This window comes from Lonchura striata, chromosome Z (genome assembly GCF_050655825.1).
Source record: "Lonchura striata isolate lonStrDom1 chromosome Z, ASM5065582v1, whole genome shotgun sequence".
NCBI classification, from domain to species: Eukaryota; Metazoa; Chordata; class Aves; order Passeriformes; family Estrildidae; genus Lonchura; species Lonchura striata.
Genome location: NC_140740.1, coordinates 71320333 through 71342101, shown reverse-complemented (window position 1 = coordinate 71342101; position 21769 = coordinate 71320333). Strand labels below are relative to the sequence as shown.

Here is a 21769-nt window from a genome sequence, read left to right as displayed (position 1 = left end):
GCAAATGTATGCAAATCACATAATACTCAATGACCACATGTAAAATGTAAGGGGAGCGAGACTAAAAAGAGTTACTATCTGTGTTCACTCTGTTAAGTTACTGTCTATGTTCTTTGCCTAACAGGACTTGCAGGCCCAGGACAGAGCTCACCGAATTGGTCAGCAGAATGAAGTTAGAGTCCTGCGACTGTGCACTGTGAACAGTGTGGAAGAGAAGATACTTGCTGCGGCAAAGTATAAGCTGAATGTAGATCAAAAAGTTATTCAGGCAGGAATGTTTGATCAGAAATCTTCAAGCCATGAAAGGAGAGCGTTCCTCCAAGCTATATTGGAGCACGAAGAAGAAAATGAGGTAAGGTAATTAGAAATAATTACTCAGGAAGTACTGACGCTTCTTTTATTCATCATTTACAAAGACTGACATAACTCTTGAAATTAAAGCTTTCATTATAATTTCTTACCATCCATTTATAGAAATAACTTAATTTTTATCTTTCTTTATGATGTAATGGTTAGGATTATATCTTAGTGTAGAATTAGGCATTTCAACTTAAAAGCCATTCTACTCTTTGTATTTTTGGCAAATAATTACATTCAAACAAAGATTTTTTCCAGAACAGATTATAAACAATTTCCTAAGGCAAATATGTATGTTCAGCTAGGCAATCTGATTTTCAGATACACTGAGGAGCTAGTACTACCTTGGTCCAGTTTTGAAGGACCCTGCTTATTTGTGCTTCCTTTGGAATCTATTTAAGCGTTAAGATCTGCTTTGATATGCCTCGGGCTTAGGACAAGCCTAAAAGTAACTGTTTCTTTCTGGTGCTGTGTCCAGCCCGGACTTCTCATCACCACTTTCTCTTTGAGAAATAGCTGTTTAAAAAGAGCTGTCAAGTCTTTTCTTTTAATAGTGGGAATTGAGCTTCTTTAATAGTGAGAAGTGAGGGACACTGAGTGTCCCTCTCTTTTCATTGTGTTCTTTTACAGAACTCTTGAGTATGGAATGATGAACCTATTCTTTCACCTGTTATTGCAGACTCATCTCTTAATTTGAATAAAAATTCAGTATTTGGACAAAAGCTGTATTTAGGAGAAATTAAACATGTCGATTATACTGATGACACACACACAGAAATTTTTGATGAGTACTGACTTTTTCCCACCTTGAAAATACCCTGTTCTGGTTAAAGACAGAGCTTTAACCAGATCTTGCCTCTGAGTGGAGCTTGTGTGTCTGAATAAGGTGCACACTAATAGGAGATTTTAAAGCCTGTGTTTCACTAGCGTCCTTCATTATATGGAGTAAAGTTTCAAAGGTCAAGGAGTTTACTTCTTCAGTCATTAGTCCTTCTATGTATACTCTGCATTGTGCATTTAGAAAAACATGATTAAGATAAAAATTTGTATTTAGTGTTTTTCACAGAAATTAAAGAAGAGTAACAAAACATTTTTGTCAGTAAAAGATCACTTATTTTTTCAGTTCAGAAGATTCTCTGAATAATAAGGAAGTATGTGGCGCTTTCATGATGGTCTGATTTATAAAAGAATCTTTTTTTCCTCTGTGTGAGTAACCATGTGACTTCCTTGCTGTGAAGAGTGAAGGAGCAGGGACCAGAAGTGTGAAGATTTAGCTCTCTTAATCACTTTCCCAATTGCCTGGTTCATGTTAAAATCTAAATGATATGTTCATTAAGGTACAAAGGTGTTCCTCGAGAATTACATTAATGAGAAGTCGTTTCGGTTTTTTCCTTAGGTGTAGAAATCCAGACACTGGAGGGAAAATGTATGGAAATATAAATTACTTATTATTTCTGAAAAATAAGTTACAGGACATTAGGTTTTTGGAGTATTCTGCATCATTCTATACTCCCATTAAACTGGGCTCAAAACATGCATTTTTAGGAAGAATTATAGGTCTGTAGTGTAGTGAAATACAGATTCAGAAAGCCCTGTTTAGAGTGACCTGTGTCGTCTGTGATTTCAGAATAATTCAGGGAGGAAGACAGAATATTTTGGGCTTTGTTTTAAAGTAGATATCATAATAATTTTACCTGTAACATTTTCAATTGAATGCTACAATTCTAAATGGTTTTTCTAGTTTCTGTTTCTGTTTTTATGAAATAATCCATTTTGTCTGCAGTAAAATGTTCACATCTCAATTTGTAAGCAGAAAATAGTCAAGAGAAAGTGATGCAGCAGGGTTATTTTCCAGGATAAAAACATGTTTTGTTCTTTTCATTTAATCAAGAATTTTTCAGTCTCCTTGCTTTGATGGGAAAAACCTAAAAATTTAGAATGGTATTTCTGAAGGAATATTGTAAAATAGCAGAATGGAAATACATTGGTTTTAACCAATGCACTGTGCTTCTGACCCAGGAAAACCACAAGTCAAAATTTCTTGTATTTTGTATTTGGTCATTTCCTCATTCTCAAATTTTGACGGTAGTAATAACTCTCATTTGTCATTCTTACCATGTTATTTTGTTACTTCTGAATAGCTGAACACTTTAAAAGATTTAGTTTCAGTTTAAGTGCTTCCCACGTGTTGTCAGAAAAAGAGGGTCAGTGGAGCTTTGAACTGATGGAGGCTGTTAGTTCAAGGTGCATGTGAATACTTCCTAATAATTTTATCCTTCTCTAACCAGGAAGAAGATGAAGTTCCTGATGATGAGACACTGAATCAGATGATTGCTCGACGTGAGGAGGAATTTGATCTCTTTATGGTGAGGATGGTGCAATCATAAAAAAATTATCCTCTCTAGTGTTTTCAATAAAGGTCTTAACCTTTTTGTCACTCAATTTTGTCACAACTTTACTGGAGAAGTAGGTTTTATTTACTTGCATTGCTTATCTGAGGAAAAAAGTGTAGTCTGCTTAAATACAGAGTTCCTCAAATGATACAAAGACTTCAGAGAGGCTTGCTGTCAGTGACAGTCTGAAGGAAGAGTTTGACACAACCTGAGAAATTTATAGTGCAAAAGTGTCAGTTACAGTTTGGCTTGCTAATTCTACAGCATGCTATTACTATTTATTACTATAACATTTTGTCTTACTTTTGGACTTTGATATTGGCAAGGACAACTCCAGGAACTTAACAAGGTAGTAAATTAGTAGACTAACAGTGCTGTTTTCTTGGTAAGTTAACTGGGGTATTGTTGATGGTTTTGTCAAGAATCCAGTTAGCTGCATCTCTGTGGCTACAATTGTTGCAACAGTTACCAAAATGGAGCTAGTGGTTCAAAGCCACTTCTTATTAGTGCTTCCCTTTTTGTTTATTCTACTGCAGCACGGATGGAATAATTACTGAAATGCCTTTGTAGGCATGGCTCTTGCCTTTTAGTGTTTGTACAGTCTGAGGATTGCTAGTGGAGCTCTGGATTTCACTGACACCAGTACAGGGCAATACTTAAGTGACAAAGGTAAAGTACCATGCCCTCTAATTCTACAGAGGCTGCTTTCTTCTGCAAGATGGAACAAGACAGGCACTCCTATGTGCAGAAATGGAAGTTTATCTGGTGGTATTCACAGAAACAGCTGCTGATAGGACCAACGCAAAACCTGTGTATGCAGTATAGGTTTTATTCCCTCATTGTCTTCTGCTTAAGAATTTATCTGTAAAAATCTGCTGTTACACAAGCATGCACGGGCCCTTTTTGTGTGAGTTGCAGTTATTCACGTACACTGTATGAAGGTAGATTTGCTGCTAGAAAAGAGCTTCTGATTTCTCCTTCAGACCTAGAAGGAAAGAACTAATCCATGGTTGAAAGTAGATGATGAATTTCTATCTTTTTTCTTCAACTTTTAGTATCAAATTTTAAGGCTCTTTAATGTAAAAAAAAAACAAAACAAACAAACAAACAAACAAAAAAAAAACAAACCCAAAAAGCGTTGAGACCCTAGAGTAAAGGCAGTTTTCACAGAATCACAGAATATGCTGGAAGGGACCCACAAGGGTCAATTCCGACTCCTGGCCCTGCACAGGACATGCCAAGAATCACACCATGTGCCTGAGAGTATTGTCCTAACACTTGTTGAATTCAGTCAGGCATGGTGCTGTGACAATGTCTCTAGGGAGCCTGTTTCAGTGCTCTGCAAATCTGTGGGTAAACTCCTGATATCCCACCTAAACTATCTGTGACACAACTTCAGGCCATTCCCTCAGCTTCTGTCACCACAGAGAAGAGATCAGTGCCTGCCACTCCTCTTCCCCTCGCAAGAAGCTTGACTGCAATGAGGTCTCCCCTCACTCTTCTCCAGACTGAAAAAAACAGGTGACCTCAGCTGCTCCTCATAAGGGGTCCTCTCAAGACCCTTCACTAGTCTAATGGCCCTCCTTTGCACGCTCTCCAATAGTTTTGTATCTCATTTTTACTGTGGCACCCAGAACTGCCCCCAGCACTCGAGGTGAGGCTGCCCCAGTGCAGAGCAGACTGGGACAACAGTGCTGTGCCTGATGTCCCCAGGACACGGCTGGCCCTCCTGGCTGCCAGGGCACTGCTGACCACGTTCAACTTGCCATCAGCCAGGACTCTAGGGGCCCTTTCTGTGGCACTGCTTTCCAGCATCTCGTTCCCCAGTGTGTCTGTACGTCCTAGGGCTGCCCTGTCCCAGAAGCAGAATCTGGCTCTCAGCCTTTTTGAACCTCATACGGTTGGTAATTTTCCAGTCCTCTAAATTTGTCGAGGTCTCTCTGCAGTCCCTCTCTGCTTTTGAGAGAGTCACTAGCTCCTCCAGTTTTTTTATTGTCTGTGAACTGCTTAGTATCCCTTCAAGTCCTGCATCTAGGTTATTTGTAAAGCTATGTGGGCTGAATGTATGTTTTCCATATTAATTTACATGGAAGTTTTTAAGGAAAAGTAAGGAGTTGGTAATAAAAATTTTAAGAGGCAAAACTACATGCTTTGAAAGCCAGAGTTTGAAAATAGTAAAACAGTAAGACTGTAGTTAAATATTAACAGCTAAGAAATAATTTAAATTGTTAATGTAAAAAATTCTTTTAATTTTTTGTAAACTGTTTCTTTATAAAAGAAAAATCTGAAAAGCAAGTTTGGCAGTCAGAGTTATTTGCCTTTCCATCAAAATTTCAAGTCTTACATAGACAGATAAAGAGGAAAAGGTAGTCTGTATTTTCCTTACTGTAGTGATACCTGTGCCACTGCATTCCCTTTTAAAGTTGTGCGCATGTAATCAGAATTCAAGAGTCTGGAATACCCAACAAAAAATGTGTTTGGGTGTCTTCATGTCTTAGGTGTGTAAAAACATGTATTTTACTTATTTGAAGTAAGCAACAAGAAAGATCAGTTCCATAAGCATCTCTTCTATAGTCACTTTGCAGGTTAGAAGTGTTGTTTGACACAGGATCTGAAATGGTGCTGTGGAGCTAAATACACTGTTCAGAGAAAAGGTGTGTAGAAGTGGACTTTGTTCCTGTGGCATTTAGAGGCTTCACATAATAAAAAAATTTGGAAAATACTCAGAATAAAATCAGTGTGTTTGTGGGATCTGTACAATTCTTGTAATTTCATAAGAATGCTTCAATAAGTTACTTCTCTGGAAAAGAAATGGTTCTCTTTATAAAGTAAAGAAAACATTAAAAGAGCATGATTTTTAATGCAAAAATGCCTGTCAAGTGGAAGGCCAGATGAGTATCAAAACTCCAGTTGTGCTAATACAGTTAATCTCCTTGAAGTGAAAATGGCAATCTGCTAGAATTGGGTGTATAAATTACTGATTTTACACTGAGTAGCTTGACGGTTTTTTTCAAGGACTCTCTTAGTTATAATTTCAAAGCTTTTACACTGAATGGCTTTGATGTTTCTTCCAAGGACTCTTCTGGTTATAATTTGGAAAGTTTAAGATAGCCATCCACAATTCACAGGACAGCAGTGCTCTGGTTTTTCTAAACTGGAAATTTTAGTCCTTGAGTGTGCCAATGTTCAAGTTCTTTGTTTAGGTTTAAGTAGTGGTAGCATTATTTTTAGCATTTAGGCCTTATTGAGGACAATGAACATAAAATTATTAGTTACATAAAAATAATTTAGATGTCTCTTGGAAGCACAGGTTTTAGAAAGATATGGGAAGATAGACCTGGAGGTTTCCCAGGTTTAAATATGGTTTGAGTAGTATCTTCATAAAAAAGTGTCAGTTTGTATCTCTGATATCTCAGATTAACTGAGATTGTCTTTAATTTTCCTTCCCAAGCACTATTATGTCAGAAAACAGCTATTATAAAATACTATCTTAATGTTCAGTTTTTGTGTTAAACAAAGAAACATAGTCATTGGGGGAAAAATACAGAATTTCAGCACTGACTTAATGTTCTTAATAGCATTAAAAATGATGTCTCTTCACTCAAGTTCTCGACTAAATAATAGAAATTGGGGATTCTATTTCATTTATCCTGTTTGAGCTGTCTCTTGGTGCAGGTATCTGGTTGTCATGTTAGAATAAACCAAGCCACATGTTTTGCTTGAATGAGACTTTTTGAAATGAATTCAAATTGAACGGGTTGTTCTTTAGTAGGTGAAATACGGAAGTCTGCTATGAAAAACTGCAGGCTGCACAGCCCATTCACTGTTGTCTGAAACAACGAAGAACAGGGAAAACGCCCATGTATTTATAGTTGCTTCTTGAAAGTTGTTGGACCTGCAGACTGAAGACCACTTCTTGCTTTCTGCTTTTCACTGAGTTTAGAAATCAGATAGTGCACAAGGCAAGGTGATAAAGAAAATTCGTAAGATGCACTTCCTGAGGTATTATTTTAGAAATGCTCATGTTTGAGAAGTGTCAAGATGAGAGAAGATTCAGCATAATAAATGGTGCCATCACTAAGCCTCAGTTTTTAAATTTGGCTGGGTTTGAGTTGTCCCTCTGGAGAGAGAATACCTCTGAATTAATGCATTTTGGCTGAGGTTGTAAAAGGATATGTCTAGTTGGCATCATGTGTTAAGTGCAGCATCATATACACAAGGGAGACATTTGCACATACTTGAGAATTGTTTTTTATGAAGTTTAGTGGCCAAAGCAGTAGCCGCATATGATGCTACAGCCAATTCTGATGCCAGTCTATTTACATAATTTTTTTTCAAATACAAAAGTGAAATGTGGCCATCTGGTTGTTTTCTCTGCTTAGCAGCTGATTACTGAGTATTAAGTACTGTATGACTCGTCAAAAAGCCAATTTGAAATGCCTATTCATATTACCTGATTTGAGTGCTTAAGGCAATGCAGGTGCAATTCACAGTACTGTAGGAAGCCAGGTCAGTATGTGGACAATAGAGATGGATGCTTCCCCAGGAGGACTGTAAAACACCTCACTGATGAATCTACAGTAGATGTAGGAGTGTATCCTCTGTCTCAATGTCTGAGCTATTGTTCAGCATACTTGAATGATTATTTAAATTTCAGCTGAAAGTCTTAATATCTTCTTCTAATATTCGTAGCACTTCAGCTAAGCTTATCTGATATTTTTGTGTTTTGCTTTTTGTCTGGTACAGCAGTAAGATCAGAAAAAAATTCAGGTGTTCAAGCGTGTTTGCTTTCTGGCTCTAAGTAAACAAGCTTTTCTCTGAATTTATTAATTTTCCTTTGATTCTCTGTTTCTTATACCAATTTTTAAATTTTCTTCTGATATTCAGGGTAACAAAACTAGTGTAATTTTAGTTACTCTTTTCAGTTACGTATTAGTAAAACCTTATGGGGACAGCAGTGTTCTTGTGATCTGCTTCTTGTCACGTGGCTATGTGTTGTCTTAGTTTCTTCAGTGAAAACTAGTTATGAATTAGTGAATATGATTGGAAATGAACAATAGAGTGTAGCTTCTTTTTAAAGCAGCATTTTAGAAGTATTTAGGAATACTATGAAAGGAAGATACCTGGGAGGGACTTCGTTTAAAGTTTCAAGAGTTATTAGAGAGGTGGGCATTGGCATAGTTCACTTAATGATTGCCTTTAAAACTTATTATCCTTTGCCAATTGCCATTGCAGCGCATGGATATGGATCGTCGCAGAGAGGATGCCAGAAACCCTAAACGTAAACCTCGCTTGATGGAGGAGGATGAATTACCATCCTGGATTATTAAGGATGATGCTGAAGTTGAAAGGCTTACATGTGAAGAAGAAGAAGAGAAAATATTTGGAAGGGGATCCCGTCAGCGCAGGGATGTGGACTACAGTGATGCTCTCACAGAGAAGCAGTGGCTGCGGGTAGGTGGTTGGTTGGTTGGTTTTTTTTCACACTTGAAATTTACTCATTTGTGGTGTGTTTTTCTTCTCGTTTTGGAGACTGCACCAGGGAGAGCACAACTTTAGGTCTAAAATATCCTCATTATCCAGTTTCTGATACTATGTTGAAGATATGAGTAAGTTTGGATCTGCACTGCAGAAATTTAAGTCAGTATTACTAAGTACTGAGTCAGGACTATGATAGCATTCTATTGTTTGCATGGATCTTACATCCTCAAGTACTTTTGTAAATGTTGTCTTTCAGATGCATGAAGAATTCTTCAATATTCTTGAAAACCATTAGTCAGTGTATATTAGAGCTTTCTGTGCCACACAAGCTTATTGTATTTTTAAATGCCTGTTTTTAATCCTTTTAAGAATTCAGAAATTTTCACTTAAATTTTCTTTCTCTCAGGCTATTTAATTTCCAAGTATTTATTAGCTCCACTGAGATCAGAACATTTGATAAATTATTTAAGAATTTAAGACCTGAAAGCTAAACTAACACCAAATCTGGGATTTTGTCTATTCTGTTCTTTGAAATCTACAATCCATTAATAATAATGCATGTGTCTTTTAAGTGTGCTAGCAAGAGCATGGTAAAAAGGTGAGGAATGATTGTTGGAAAGCCTTTTCAAAAATTTGGTAATAGTATGATTTCCAAAACTTATAAATGAATGTTATAAGTGCAAAACTGATTTATATGGTTTGATAGAGTAAGTTTTGTTTTAAGAGCTTGTCTGTTTAGTTGCAGACAATAGCAACAAAAATATAGTGTAAGTTTTGTATATAATTCACTAAAGATAGGTAAAAATCTTACCTACTTGGTTTAAAATGGGGTGTTTGGGAGGCTGCATGGTGCAGTACTGTGTTAAGAGCTAATCCAGGTCTGTTGCTTAGGGGAGAAAAGACCTGAATTATTCACCAGCTGTGAATTTAAGTAAGTCTTTGAAACTACAGAGGTTTGATATATGACATTTTCAAGCAGTCAGTGGAGAAGAAATATCTAAAAATATAAGCTCCTGTTTGGATTCTTGAAGATTTTAAGCTACTTCTTTTAATGATGGAACACTGACTCTGGCAGCATAGAAGTTAACTTTGGCTTTTGTGTTTTGTGACTTGACTTGGCTGTAATATTTCAGTGCTTTATTGTAAAAAATAGCGGGCCTAAAGGAAATCCTCTGATCCCTGTCATACTGCAGGCAGAATCATCCAGTCCTGTGTCATTTATAATAGGAGTTCAGGGTCTGACTTCTAGTCATTTCTGGGCAGTGAACTTAGAAGTCTGCAGTGGATTGTTTTTAACTGTTTGGCTTTTTATTGTATTTTATTTGAATTTTCCTGTTGGATTTTAAGCTAATTGCATAATCCTAATAACTCTGCTCATGCAGAGTAGCCTGATACCACTCTTTCTTAAAATATTTTTTGTGTCATAGGAGAGTTGTCTCCCATTGAGTAAATTCGAAAGGTTAACAACTACACTTATGCAGTCTTTTCCTATAGTTCCTGTTTTCTGAATCTCTTGATTGTTTTCATTAGCTTCACATAGTTGTTCTACATGTGTCTGATACCGTTCTACAAGTTTGATCAAAAGCTAGACATGAGAATTCCAGATGCAGCATCATTTGAATAAGGATGAGCTCTTTTGTATAACTTCTGTGGTACTTATACCTCACACTTCAGTAGTTCATTTTCTATCATGGAAGGTATTGTCTCACGTTGAATTTTTGATACAGTGTAAGACCGTAATCCTTTTCTGTGGTTCTACTTCCTTGCCAGCTTTTCAAAACTATGTTTCATATAGTCAATCTTTCCTTCCTATGAGGATTTAGCATATACCTTTGTTGAATAATTTTCAAATTTTCTTCACCAAAATTACTTCCAATTTTAAGCCTGTCTTTGGGTGAACTTCTGGTCAAATCAGTGTTCTCTGAGATTTAGTAGGCATACCTTCCATTTTGTCTTTCTAAAGTGGTGGGCCATTTGATAAAAAACTATAAAGGGCTACTCTGAAAACAATTTCTTAGTAAATCTCCATACGCGTGGTAGTAATTGTTTTGTTTGTTTGCTTCTGAGACTGTATTGTGAGGCCAAGTTAGAAAGCTTGCTAGGCAAGATGGTACATATCCTACATATACTACACCTTTTTCACCATGCCTTGTTACTCTATTGAGAGAAATTATTCTTGCTTCTCTCTGTTGAGTAATTAAGCATGTTTTCAAATTCATTAAATTGCCTTAGGATAGACTGCTTCATAGTGCATTGTAATTCCTCCTATAATTCTACTGTATACATAGTTTAACATGCTTTCAGGTACACTTGAGGGTGTGGTGAAATAAATGGAAGTGTAAGAACTGCTAATACTTTTTGGTCTCTTCAGTGGCATTACATTTATAATGTAACATTGCTTGTTCACATTCAGAATAAAACTACTTCATTGGGTAGATAATAAAATGTAAGTAATGTAAGTTGTCTGGATTTTTAAAAATGGTAATATTTTTCATGTGTGTGAAACAGAAACTTGGGTGTGACAAACTGTTCTTTGTCACACCCATTGTGCTCTCAGCACTTTAATGTCTTTGTGAATATGTTTGATTTTGCTGTAATGACATCTCTAGAAGATGTCATAATAAAAGTGTACAACATATTCAAGGAAATACTTATCTATGTAAACATTTAAAAAGGTAGTAGATGTCATTTTCCAGAGGTAACCATGGGCCTATTTTTATTGCAGTATTACAGAAGGAGAGTTATTTACCAGCAGCGAGGAGACGCCCCTCACTCTTCTTCTCTTGCTGTAGCTGCTGTTGCAGTTTTATAGATATCTTCTCATAGAGTTTTCTGAACAAAACCTTGCATTTCTGATCAGTAAGCTGGTTTAATAATATTGGTGATTAGTACTGAGGTGTCTCTTTTATGTCTTGGGGAGTTGACTAGATCTTTTTCAAGATGTTTTGCCTCATTCAGCAGCCACAGCTCTTGATTGTGGAATAGGTGCTGACTCTTTTTAAGTTAGACCCTGAACTCTCTGTTGATACATGCCAGCACTGGATAGTGTAGTTCTGGCAGATCCCAGCAGGACCTCAAGGACAGTGGTACCTTGAGGTCTGTATGCATGGCTGTGCACTGACCAAGTATGTCAAGTTCCTTCTTGCTAGGAGATAAGTAACTGACAAAAGCAAGGGACAAAATAATGCCAGAAGCCAAGCCTGTGATCCTAGGCAATATTTAGTAAGATTGTGCTGATGCCCAGAGCAGCCTGTAATTCATTGACAGTCTCCCAGGAAATCTCTTAAGACAGAAACAGGCTTCATCACTAGCTGTCGCTGCAGCCCACTGTATTTATATAAGCGTTGGCATGACAACCATATTTCCTTAAAAAAAAATTCTGGAAGGAGGAGTTACTTCCTGATCTACAAAGCATTTATATTCTGGGACTATTACATGCTGTAGCAGATTATGTCCTGCACCACTTCTAACAGAACTGCAAAATACTTAGCTGGTTCCCACGGCATATTACTTTTGAGAGGGGTCATCTACTAAGAATTTGATTGCCTGAGACAGGCTTCAAGAAACAGAGGGTTTATTTGAGTAGGTAAAAGACCCTTAAGACTGTTGCATCTGGTTTCATCTTCTCATGCAATTTAATTGCTGGCTAGGTGACATAAATAAAATTGTAGTCTCTAGTTGTCCTTGTTAATTTGAAATAGCTTTATATGTTGGCAAGGGAAACATACCTGAGTACAAAATAAACAGCATTTCATTTATGTCAGGCAGAAATGTAAAAGTCGTGCTTGTTTTGCTGATCTAAAAATTACAAGTGAAATTCATGCATTTGGTTTGTAATTAGTCACTCTTACTTAAAGAAAATCAGTGCTGGCTTTCACTCATACAGAATATCTATTAAGAACTGTTTAACATAGTCACAACGTAAATTTTTTTTATGTTTACTAAAGATATGTGGTATAATAAACTACCTAGCAGGAAAATTTTGGGCATGTTTTTAACTGTTTCCTCATCAACTGGAACTTTTAACTTTTTGATGTTACACAGTTCCTAATAGTTTGTTAATAGGTTTGATAGCAAAGATAGTAAATTTAGGTCAATTTGTATCAATACTAGGAAGGTATTTTAAGACATAGTTTTGTAAACTAGGGTAGTGGAATTTGATTTTACAGTAGTGTTTTGCTGATGGTTAGGGTCAGAGACAGACACCAAGTTAAGGGATAGTGTAATTTACTATAAATCAGAACTGCAAAGAATCACAGAAGGATAAGCTAAGCAATGCACCTAAATCATTACTACAAAAAATACAAAGTGATTAAGAAAGGTTACAGTTACCCTACTTCACCCTTCATCCAGGTCTACATACCAGCCCAGCGAAGGTGTTACAGTGAAGGACTGGAGAACCACGCCCAGTAGCTGGGAAATCCACTTTTGCAGGCAACGAGGCTTCTGATTTCGCTGTGAGAGTAGCCCAGCTTTTATAATAAGCAAAATCTGCTATTACTTCTAATACAGAAAGGTCAGGTTTTATCCTCCTATTGGGCTTCTCCCAAAGCCTGGCCAGGGCTCAAGGAGGAACCAAGGGAGTTGTCTTTGATCCTCCGCCCACAAACAAGGCCAGATGTGGCCTTGTCCTGTTTCTAAATATGGAAAGGTAAATACTTGTTTCGCCAATGAGCAGGTACATATATCATATTGCTAATAATGCTTCACTGATTAATGAATACATAGAACTTTTGGTTAGAGGGGTCACTAGAGGTCAGCTTTGGCACAGATCCTGTTGTTTAGGCCTTACTAAATTAAGTACTGAAATACCTGTGTGTAGAATTAGCATTGCAGCCTGTACTTGTTTTAGTGTGTATTGAAAGCTGAAATTCATAGAAGAAGGGGAAAAAAGAAATATTTTATCCAGCGGATAATTTATCTGCATAGTTTATGTATGTAATACCCCTACTCTGTAACATTTCTGGTTGCAATCGCACAGTTTCCTGAGTTGCTGTTAAACCTGTTTAACAATCAAGTAAGTGAGTATTTGTGCAGGACATTTGAAGAAAATTGCATTTTGATCTAAACCCTGCTCTGTAGTATTGAATTGCAGATGCAATTCAATTTCTTAAGCTGTATGGGAAAACAAGTCACATGTTAAAGACTGTTACTGGAAGATTAAAAAGTCCACCATCCTAAGGTGTTGTCTATAACCAGTGACCAGCAGAATGCTTCAGGTACTATTTTGTAGTATTCAGTGTGAGGCTGGTAAGTTTTTTGCATGTGGAAGCTGCTTTTTAAAAGGTTATAGAGTTGGACATGACTTCAAATCCTCATTGAATGGTTTTTGTATTTGGTATACTCACTATCTATCTTTCATGTCCTTTTCATTAAATTCAATTCATAATCTATTTAAGAAAAGGAAAAATGCTACTTTCACATTGCAGTGAAATTAAGACTAGTGAAGCAGAAAGGGTATTTTCTTAGTTTTTCATGGGTGAGAGTGAATTTAAATGCATCTACCTGATAGCTTTGGTTCTCTATTTTGGCAGGATGGCTTTGTTAGTTTCTAAGGGAAAGACCCTGATCACACACAGTGACTTTCTCAGAAATTCTTTTGTTTTTTTCTCAGAATGTGGAATCAGAGTCAAGAGTATTAATTTTGGAAACTAAAAAAGTACTTTGAAATGCTTCTTAAATACTTCCGAGATACTCTCCATAAAGAAATTTTTATTGTTGGGTTTTGGGTTTTTTTTTTATTTTGTTTTGGTTTTGGTTTTTGGTTTTTTGTGAGAAAGACTTCAAATCAGGAAATCTGAACATCTGTTTACAAGGAGTACCAGTAAAACAGTGCTATATTTTCATAGGATTCTTTTTATTTCAGTCTGTGATTTTGACTATACAATGTTACATGTAAAGTATCATAACACATATTAATGTGCCTTCAAGTAGAATTGTACATCAATTCTCCTCTAGAAAACCTTAAATAGTAATGCCAAGTAAGTACTTATTTTTTTAAAATGTGGGGAGTACTGTTAGCATTAGAATAAAATAAACTTCATTTTCTTTGAAATAGCTGTATCCTCTCACCTGCCAAGTTTATATAGACTGAACTTGTGAGTTTAAAATCTGGGTTTCATGTTTTGTTATATTACTGTTTCAAGTGTGACATTTTTCATAAGAAGAATTAGTCCCTGTGGTTAAGATGCCAGAAATGGTCCTTATGTCGAAGGTCAAAATTCCGATCAGCTGCCTTAAGGAGATTGAGGGGAGAACTCATTGTAGTTACAACTTCCTCATAAGGGGAAGAGGAGAGGCAGGCACTGATCTCTTCTCTGTGATGACCAGTTGTCATTTTCTCTCGGAGTTCTGAAGGGTCAGGGTGACCCTGAGTGATTGTAAAGAGTCTTCTCTTCCCTAGCTCAATGCAGCCAAAGGAGGAGCCTGGAATGCTTCACATTGTGCTTTCAAGGTTGTTTATTTTTCTTACCTGTAACATTCTTTCTCCAACCTGCTGAGGTCTGTCCAGAAAGGAAGCCATGGCAGGCTGCCCTCGAGCCTTGAGCAGCTCCAACATTATATACTCAAAACTACATATGTATGTTTACAATTTCTTTACCAATTCCTATCATCTATGTCAGACTGTGAATCTCTACCTCAAACCAATTGAAAAGTGCCACCACGACACCAAGACATGGAGGACAAGACAAGGGAGAAGAAGGCTAGGACACGCCCAAATTCCTCATCTTGTACCCCCTTGAACCCCATTCTAAAAATCCTGAAATTCTACTTTTCCAGCCTGTGTTAGTTCAAATATCACATTACTAAAACTCTTGCAGCTTGTAATTCCTCATCCGGAGTTGGCAGTTTTCCACAGGCTAAAATTGAAGCCACAGATGTTTGTGACTTCTTGTCAGGGGCTCAAGACAGCCAGGGCAGCCAGAAGGATGTCCTGGAGTCCAACAACCAGTGACAGAAAATGGCTTGAAGTTGTGTCAGGAGAGGTTTAGATTGGGTATTAGGAAAAGGTTCTTCATGCCAAAGGTATTTGCGTACTGGAAGAGGCTCCCCAGGAAAGTGGTTACCAAGCCTGACAGAGTTCAAGCAGCATTTGTACAGTGCTCTCAGGCACATGGTGTGATTCTTCTGGGGCTCCTGTGCAGGGCCAGAAGCTAAACTCTTCCAGTTCAGGGTATTCTATGACTCTTAAAACTGAAACAAAAACAACCATTAAGTAATTCACAAAACCCACACTAACAGAAGTCTGTATTGAAAGTCTAAAACATTGTTGCTTGGGGCATATGACAATGGAACAAGAAGCAACAAACATTTTAATATCTGGGTCCACTGCATTGTTATGTTCTCTGACATGACTTAAAAGTAACAATGATAGGCGGTATGGTAGCTAACCTTCTGTTACATACTAGTTTTTTAATAAAGACATTAGAAAAATTTGCATTTGCAACATGGGTAAGTTATCCATATCTTTCAAAGTGTATATTGTGGCCAAAGTATTTATTCTCTGTAAAAAGGGAGCCATTTCATATTCTGCCTTGTAGAGGCAAATTGTAAGACCTTTATTGTAAAAGGCCATCTTCTGAAGGTAGACCTGAATAGGTGATGAAAGGTTTTATCCTGATGTTTTTTATGCAGTATGCATACAGGCAAAATAACTCTTCTGATGGACTGGTGTATGTATGCAGAGCTCTGCTTCTATAGAAACTACTTCTGTAGCAACTTAAATGATAGTAATTTGTCTTTTCTTGTAAGTAAACAAGTATGGAAATACTAACGTTGCAGATACGGAAGAACACGGAGGTTTCAGTCTGAATTTCTCAAAAACTATTCAGCCAATGCTTAGGCATGTCGTGACTGGCAGTTAGCTTCCTGAGTCATCCTGAAGTACCCTGCTTGATGAGTACAGTAGTGTACTTACTTATTCTAGCAGTAAAATTTTAGCCTTAAAAAAAAATCCTACAAAAACTTGTGAGTAACCACAACCATGTAATTTTTTCCCGTACTCTGAAATTGGCATGTTTAGCAAGTTAGAGAGCATGGTTCCATGGCTATTCATTATGTATTATTTTCAGAGGCATCTAACATTTTTAGCTGGGTTTCAAATGCAGAAACAAGGATTGTTGTTAATTACAGTCTTTTTTTAGTTTTTTTGTGTATGCACCTATACTAAACTGTACGATACATTATTTTGTTGAGAAACTTCATGTGCTCTTAAGTCATTGCCTTTATCAAGAATTCCTTGTATTGTTTGTAGGTAATAGTTTGTGCTCATCAGACTGTAATTTGCAATGCAGCTTATTCCAAAAGAACAAAAAAGTGTTCTAGACAGATACTGGTGAAGTTAGATTTTTACTTCTAGGTTGTAATACGCATATTAAAGGGTCAGGCTCTACTATGAGTCCTGGCATGGTCATATAACTGCACCTTCAGAGCATCCTGAAGACATGGAGCTCACTGCATCAGTGCTCAAAGGTAGCATCACAACATACTGTTTTGGTATAGAATATGTAAAAGATACATATAATTTCATTTTTTCAGCAAGTTTGTCTTAGTTTCATTCCATAGAGTCTTCCTCCAAATTCTTCTAAGTTACTAAAAAATTATATTGGAATTGTCACAAAGGGGTATATCCTAGTATTTGTTATTTAAATACAGTCTATTTCTAGAAGTAAATATTTTCCTCTTTTGGCACAGGAAGTGAGGATTCTAACCTCTTGCAATAATGTTTTTTGTCATATCATGCTCTCTTAACACTGTGCACTTCCCATTCTTAATTGCCTCAGAGTATTTATATTAATAATATGATAGCTATTTAAACCAAATTTCCCATGTTACTGAAAAAATTATTAAGATGTTTTCTGTGGATAAGTAGGTAAAAGAGATCTGTGAACATCCACTGAAAAATAATTAAGCTATAGAAGTTTCTGAAAGCTTTTACTTTTTTTTCCCCTCACATATTTATTTTTTGCAAGGTTTTTTATCTGTTTTGTTTTGAGCTTATTTTCTCAATTTTGCTCCCATTTAGTTATGTTCCACATTTTAAACTTGGAATAAAAGATTATTGCTTGAGAATGCATGAATATACTTAAATACAATAGAGAAGAAGAAAATATGAAAAAAAATACTTGATTGTATGACTGTTGGCAGTAGCTGAGTTTACTTTGATATACATAAAAATACCAGTTTAAGCTCCGTACTATAGGCTTCTCATGTTACATTATTAAGAGCCATAGATTTCAGGGCACAAAAAATTTATGCTCATCTTTAAATTAGAAGCCTTGTTATAGTCTGTTAGTCTGTTAATCAAAAAGAGAACTTCTACTGTTTTTCTGAGCAGTTTAAAGGGCACCACTGAATCTGTGTACGTGAGAGATAAATAGTTCACTTATTGTAACACTACTGATTTATCTCAAAATTAGTGATTTCATGCTGGAAGTCTGCTTTGTGTTTTATTATCCCTTTGTGTTTTAGTCCTCACCTGTGTGGTTTCCATAATGGAAGAAAAGGCATCCTGTTCTTCATAGGAAACATTATACTAAGATTTGGTATCCTGCTGTTGAGTGCGTTGCAGAACAAGAGTTTGTAATGACTTCTTACCTTTTTCCAGTGCTTAGAATTGTCAATTTTATCTTTACCATAGAGCAGATACCTGTTGCTGCAAATATTTGCAGTGGAAGCAAACGTCCTGGAAAGAGTCAAGACTGCAGTTTCTTTGCAAAGAGCTGGTCTGATGAGGGTATAAACCTTGTCTTTATACCAGGTATTTTTCTCATATAATTAGTAGGGTCTTAGAACATAAAGGAGACAATTTTTTTTTAATGAAGAAAGGCTAAACACCTGGAAATTTTTTTAAAAAATAATTTTTAAAAATTCATTAATTCCCATTCTTAAATTTAATTTTAAAAATCTTTTTCATAAGGAATAGAACCAAACAGAAGAGATCTATCTTTAGTTGTTACATTATGAGCTACAAAACATCATCCACACAGCTAGTCTGCCAGTAGGTGACAAAGTAAAGATTTACTACTTTTTCTACAAGAGAAGAATGTCACGTTTATAAAAAGTTAAATGTCAAGGGAAAAAAGACAAATTAACATTCCTTAGAATTACCCAGAAATCTGCAACAGTAGAAGTATTTCTCAAAATGTAAGCTAAAACACAGTTGTAAATACTTGCCTCAGAACATGGAAAAGAAGCCATCCTGAATAACTGTTCATTTATTAGTAGTGAGATGTGTGTTTCTGATTGGTTTTGTATGATCTCCCTTGTAAAACAAACAGCGTCTTAACCTTAGTGGGAGATGATAAATCCTTGGAATGCTGAATTCCTCTTTGTTATTGGTTTTGGATATGGTTATTATTGATTAATGTTTCCATAACTTCATTGCAGCATGTTTCCTCCTCTTATGTGATACTTGACCGTGAACCTGAATGGTATGCAGATGTTAACAGAAATACTACTAAATTACACTAAGTTGTAAACCAATTCATGAACTATATTAGAAAAAAAATTAAAAATTAAATTTAAAAATTACCTCAGAAGAACAACAGGGCAGTAAATCCCTTCAGTAAAGATTATTTTAGAACAAAGAAGGAATGAAGTTCTGGAAGCAAAACCCTTAGTACAAACGAAGCTATTACAACCTTGATATTATTTTCCTTGTAAACTTTTGAGATGCCAGGGAAATAAAGAACATCTGTTCTTAGAGAGAAACAAGTTTAGTGATTACTAAATTCCAAGGTTATTATTTTAAAGGAATTTAGGAAAAAATGAGAGAATTAATCCCCAACACTACTCCCTGGCACCCACCTTCTCTTCAGAAAAGGTGTTTTTCTAATGCCCCTTGTGTAGTGAAGCTAATGTAGTTGTTCAAGAAAAAGCGTAACAGTAGTACCAATTATCTCACAATGCCTTTGTCAGTATAGAGTCCTCTACACCCCTGTAGTAGGCTTTCCTGAATCAGAATTATTTTTATTAATCTTAATAAGACTGATAAAAATTTAAAAAGGAGGAACCTTCCCTATAACACCAGTCACTAAATGCTCCAGAATCTTGTCTATGCAACAAGCATCTGTGTCTCTGACACAGTGAACAAGATAAAGGGGAAAAAATGAGGCATCTCTGTCATGGCTTAGATTTTACTTCAAGATGCACTGCACTGTGTATCTGAAGCTGGGAAACATGCCTGCAGTATTTTCATGACCATCTTCCAGTGTCTTTCTTAAGTTATATCTCATTCAGTCTCTAAGTTTTACTTCCAATCATACTTCCAAAGATCCTGCAACTATTTTCAGTAGAAGTCCGTTAATCATATTTAGTCTTTGAGTTATCAATATGCTCTAAGGTTCTGAACTATATGAAGGCAATCTGAAATACTCCGGATACCTTGTACTTCCGAAATCCTATTGCAAGATCCCTTTTGGAATATGTTTGTTTATTGTTTGGAAGTTTTCCTATGTAATATTTCACAAGTCCATTATAAATTTTCCTCCAGTCATGAAGGAGAGTTTTTCCCTGTGTTCAGAAACAGGCTATTATTCTAAGTGACAAGAATTCTTCAGCAGGTTATCTAGCTTTCTAAAATGAAGGGAAGAAGGTTTGAGAAGCACAAACAAAAAAACCCACCACAACAAAACAGTTCAGTGATAAAGAGTAAGGGGATGATATCAATAGTTTCTGGCATAGAATTATTTTAGATTCCCCTCCACGCTCCTAGGTGAGGTTGACTTGGTCAAGAGGTTTTAAAATTAAGTCTTCTTAGCAAGACGTTTTGGAAACTGTAGAAGACAATTACAAACCTGTAGATCTTCTCAGAGTGAGGCTAAGTAAATGTAGAGTGATGATAGCACAGAATAGTGATGATTTTTGAATAGTTTCACATTCAGGGTCTTGAGATAGGGAGTATGTATTTTCTTAATGCTCTGATTAGTTGACAAAAGTATTTATCAAAGCATGATATGGTTGTTCCTTACTATAACTCAGTTCCTTCCCTCTAATGGAGTACTTCCATGGTGCTCATTGAGCAGACAAGCAGTGGGGTCCTGGTATCATGAGTAGTTAATTGAGCTCCTCAATTGCTCTGTCCCAGAAGTTTTTGAAAATCTCATTGGTGCAAAATCAGCTCGAGGAGTTCCATTTAAAATCAGTTTGTCATATGCGAAAGGGACAAATAAGACTAATACAGATTTTTTTCTTTTTAACAAGATTTTACTTTTGAACAGAAGAAAATTTTACATGCTTGTCAGTGGGTTTTGTCATAACTTAGAGTTTATCAGTGCTGGCTCTGCATGATGCTTTACTTAATAATTATCACATCAAAGATGAATCTTCAGCATTAGGATATCTTACATCAAGATTAAATATTAGAATATTTGACCTGAAAAACTTTGCCCCAAAAGGAAACACTTGCTAAAAGCTTTGATCCTATTAATATTTTAGGTCATTACCTTTTTTTTTCTAATATTATGCTTGTTGCTTTGGTTGAGGCCATTTCTCTTTAAAGACAACTCATATTTTTGTGTGGTTATGTCAGACCATTTTGACATCAGTCTTTAAATTAAAATTTAAGAAAAACCTGTATTTTACATTATTAGTCTCCTTAATGTCTAATAAAATACAGGCAGCTGGAGTTTCAGTGGAAATAATTTGGCAAGAATTAATAATTTTCAAACGCAAACCAGAAAACGGTCTATCTTCTCCCACTCCTTAAAAAGATGCTTGTTTCAGTGATGTGACAATGCAGACTCTTGCTTGATGAGCTTATGGCTGAAGAACTCATTTACCGTATTTGGTGAAATTTTATCCTGTTGAAGACTATGTATTACAAGTTGATAAGTTCTTGCAATAATTGCATTTTGAGGCTTTAGAAAAAACAATACTTTGATGAAAGAAGGTTAAAACTGGATATAATCACGAATTTTTTTCCTTTGACAGATTCTGGTCCATATTCTGTTTTAGTTTAGTCTCAGAAAAACTAGACTGGTGAATCTGTTGTGCAGTAATACCCAACAAGGAGATGAGATGAAATTGAATTAAAGTAACTGTTCGTCAACTTTGTAATTATTTTCAGGTATTTATTGATTGTACTGTTGATAGAATATCTTAAGCCCTTTCATAAAATTGTCAAGTGTTAAAGGCATTTCTCCTCACAGTCTTTATCTTGTATATTGTCCTCTGTGGTGTTGCATAACAAAATACAATTTTGATGTAAGGAAACTTGCTCTACAGAGCCAAGAAACAATTGTAATGTGAAAAATAGAAGCAGTCCCAGATGTCATGAATTATAATGGTAAAAATATAAGCAAGAGAACAGGATTTTGAAGAGATCTATTTAAGAATGTGAACTGCAGTGTGAAAAGTTGAAGTTTTCATTGCTTGCCAGATATAATTGTAGAACAAATGTAAAATAAAGAATGGCAAGATTTCAAACAGAACAGACAGAAAAAACAATCAAACAAAAAAAAAAAACCCAAAACAAAACAAAAAAACTCAGGAGAACTTCTCTTGGAATATCAATACTATATTCCAAGAAGGATCAT

The 21769-nt window shown here is 36.0% G+C and overlaps 1 protein-coding gene across 7 annotated transcripts in view; it reads left to right on the top strand.

Moving 5' to 3' along the window:
* SMARCA2 (SWI/SNF related BAF chromatin remodeling complex subunit ATPase 2) overlaps window positions 1-21769 on the top strand; it is a 114978-nt gene that overhangs the window by 67881 nt on the left and 25328 nt on the right. For all 7 annotated transcript variants that reach the window (XM_085566416.1, XM_085566417.1, XM_085566423.1 and 4 more), the window contains 3 exons: window positions 125-352; window positions 2646-2723; window positions 7986-8204. In XM_085566416.1, coding sequence (XP_085422542.1) covers window positions 125-352; window positions 2646-2723; window positions 7986-8204 — 525 coding nt within the window. The remainder of the gene's footprint in view (window positions 1-124; window positions 353-2645; window positions 2724-7985; window positions 8205-21769) is intronic.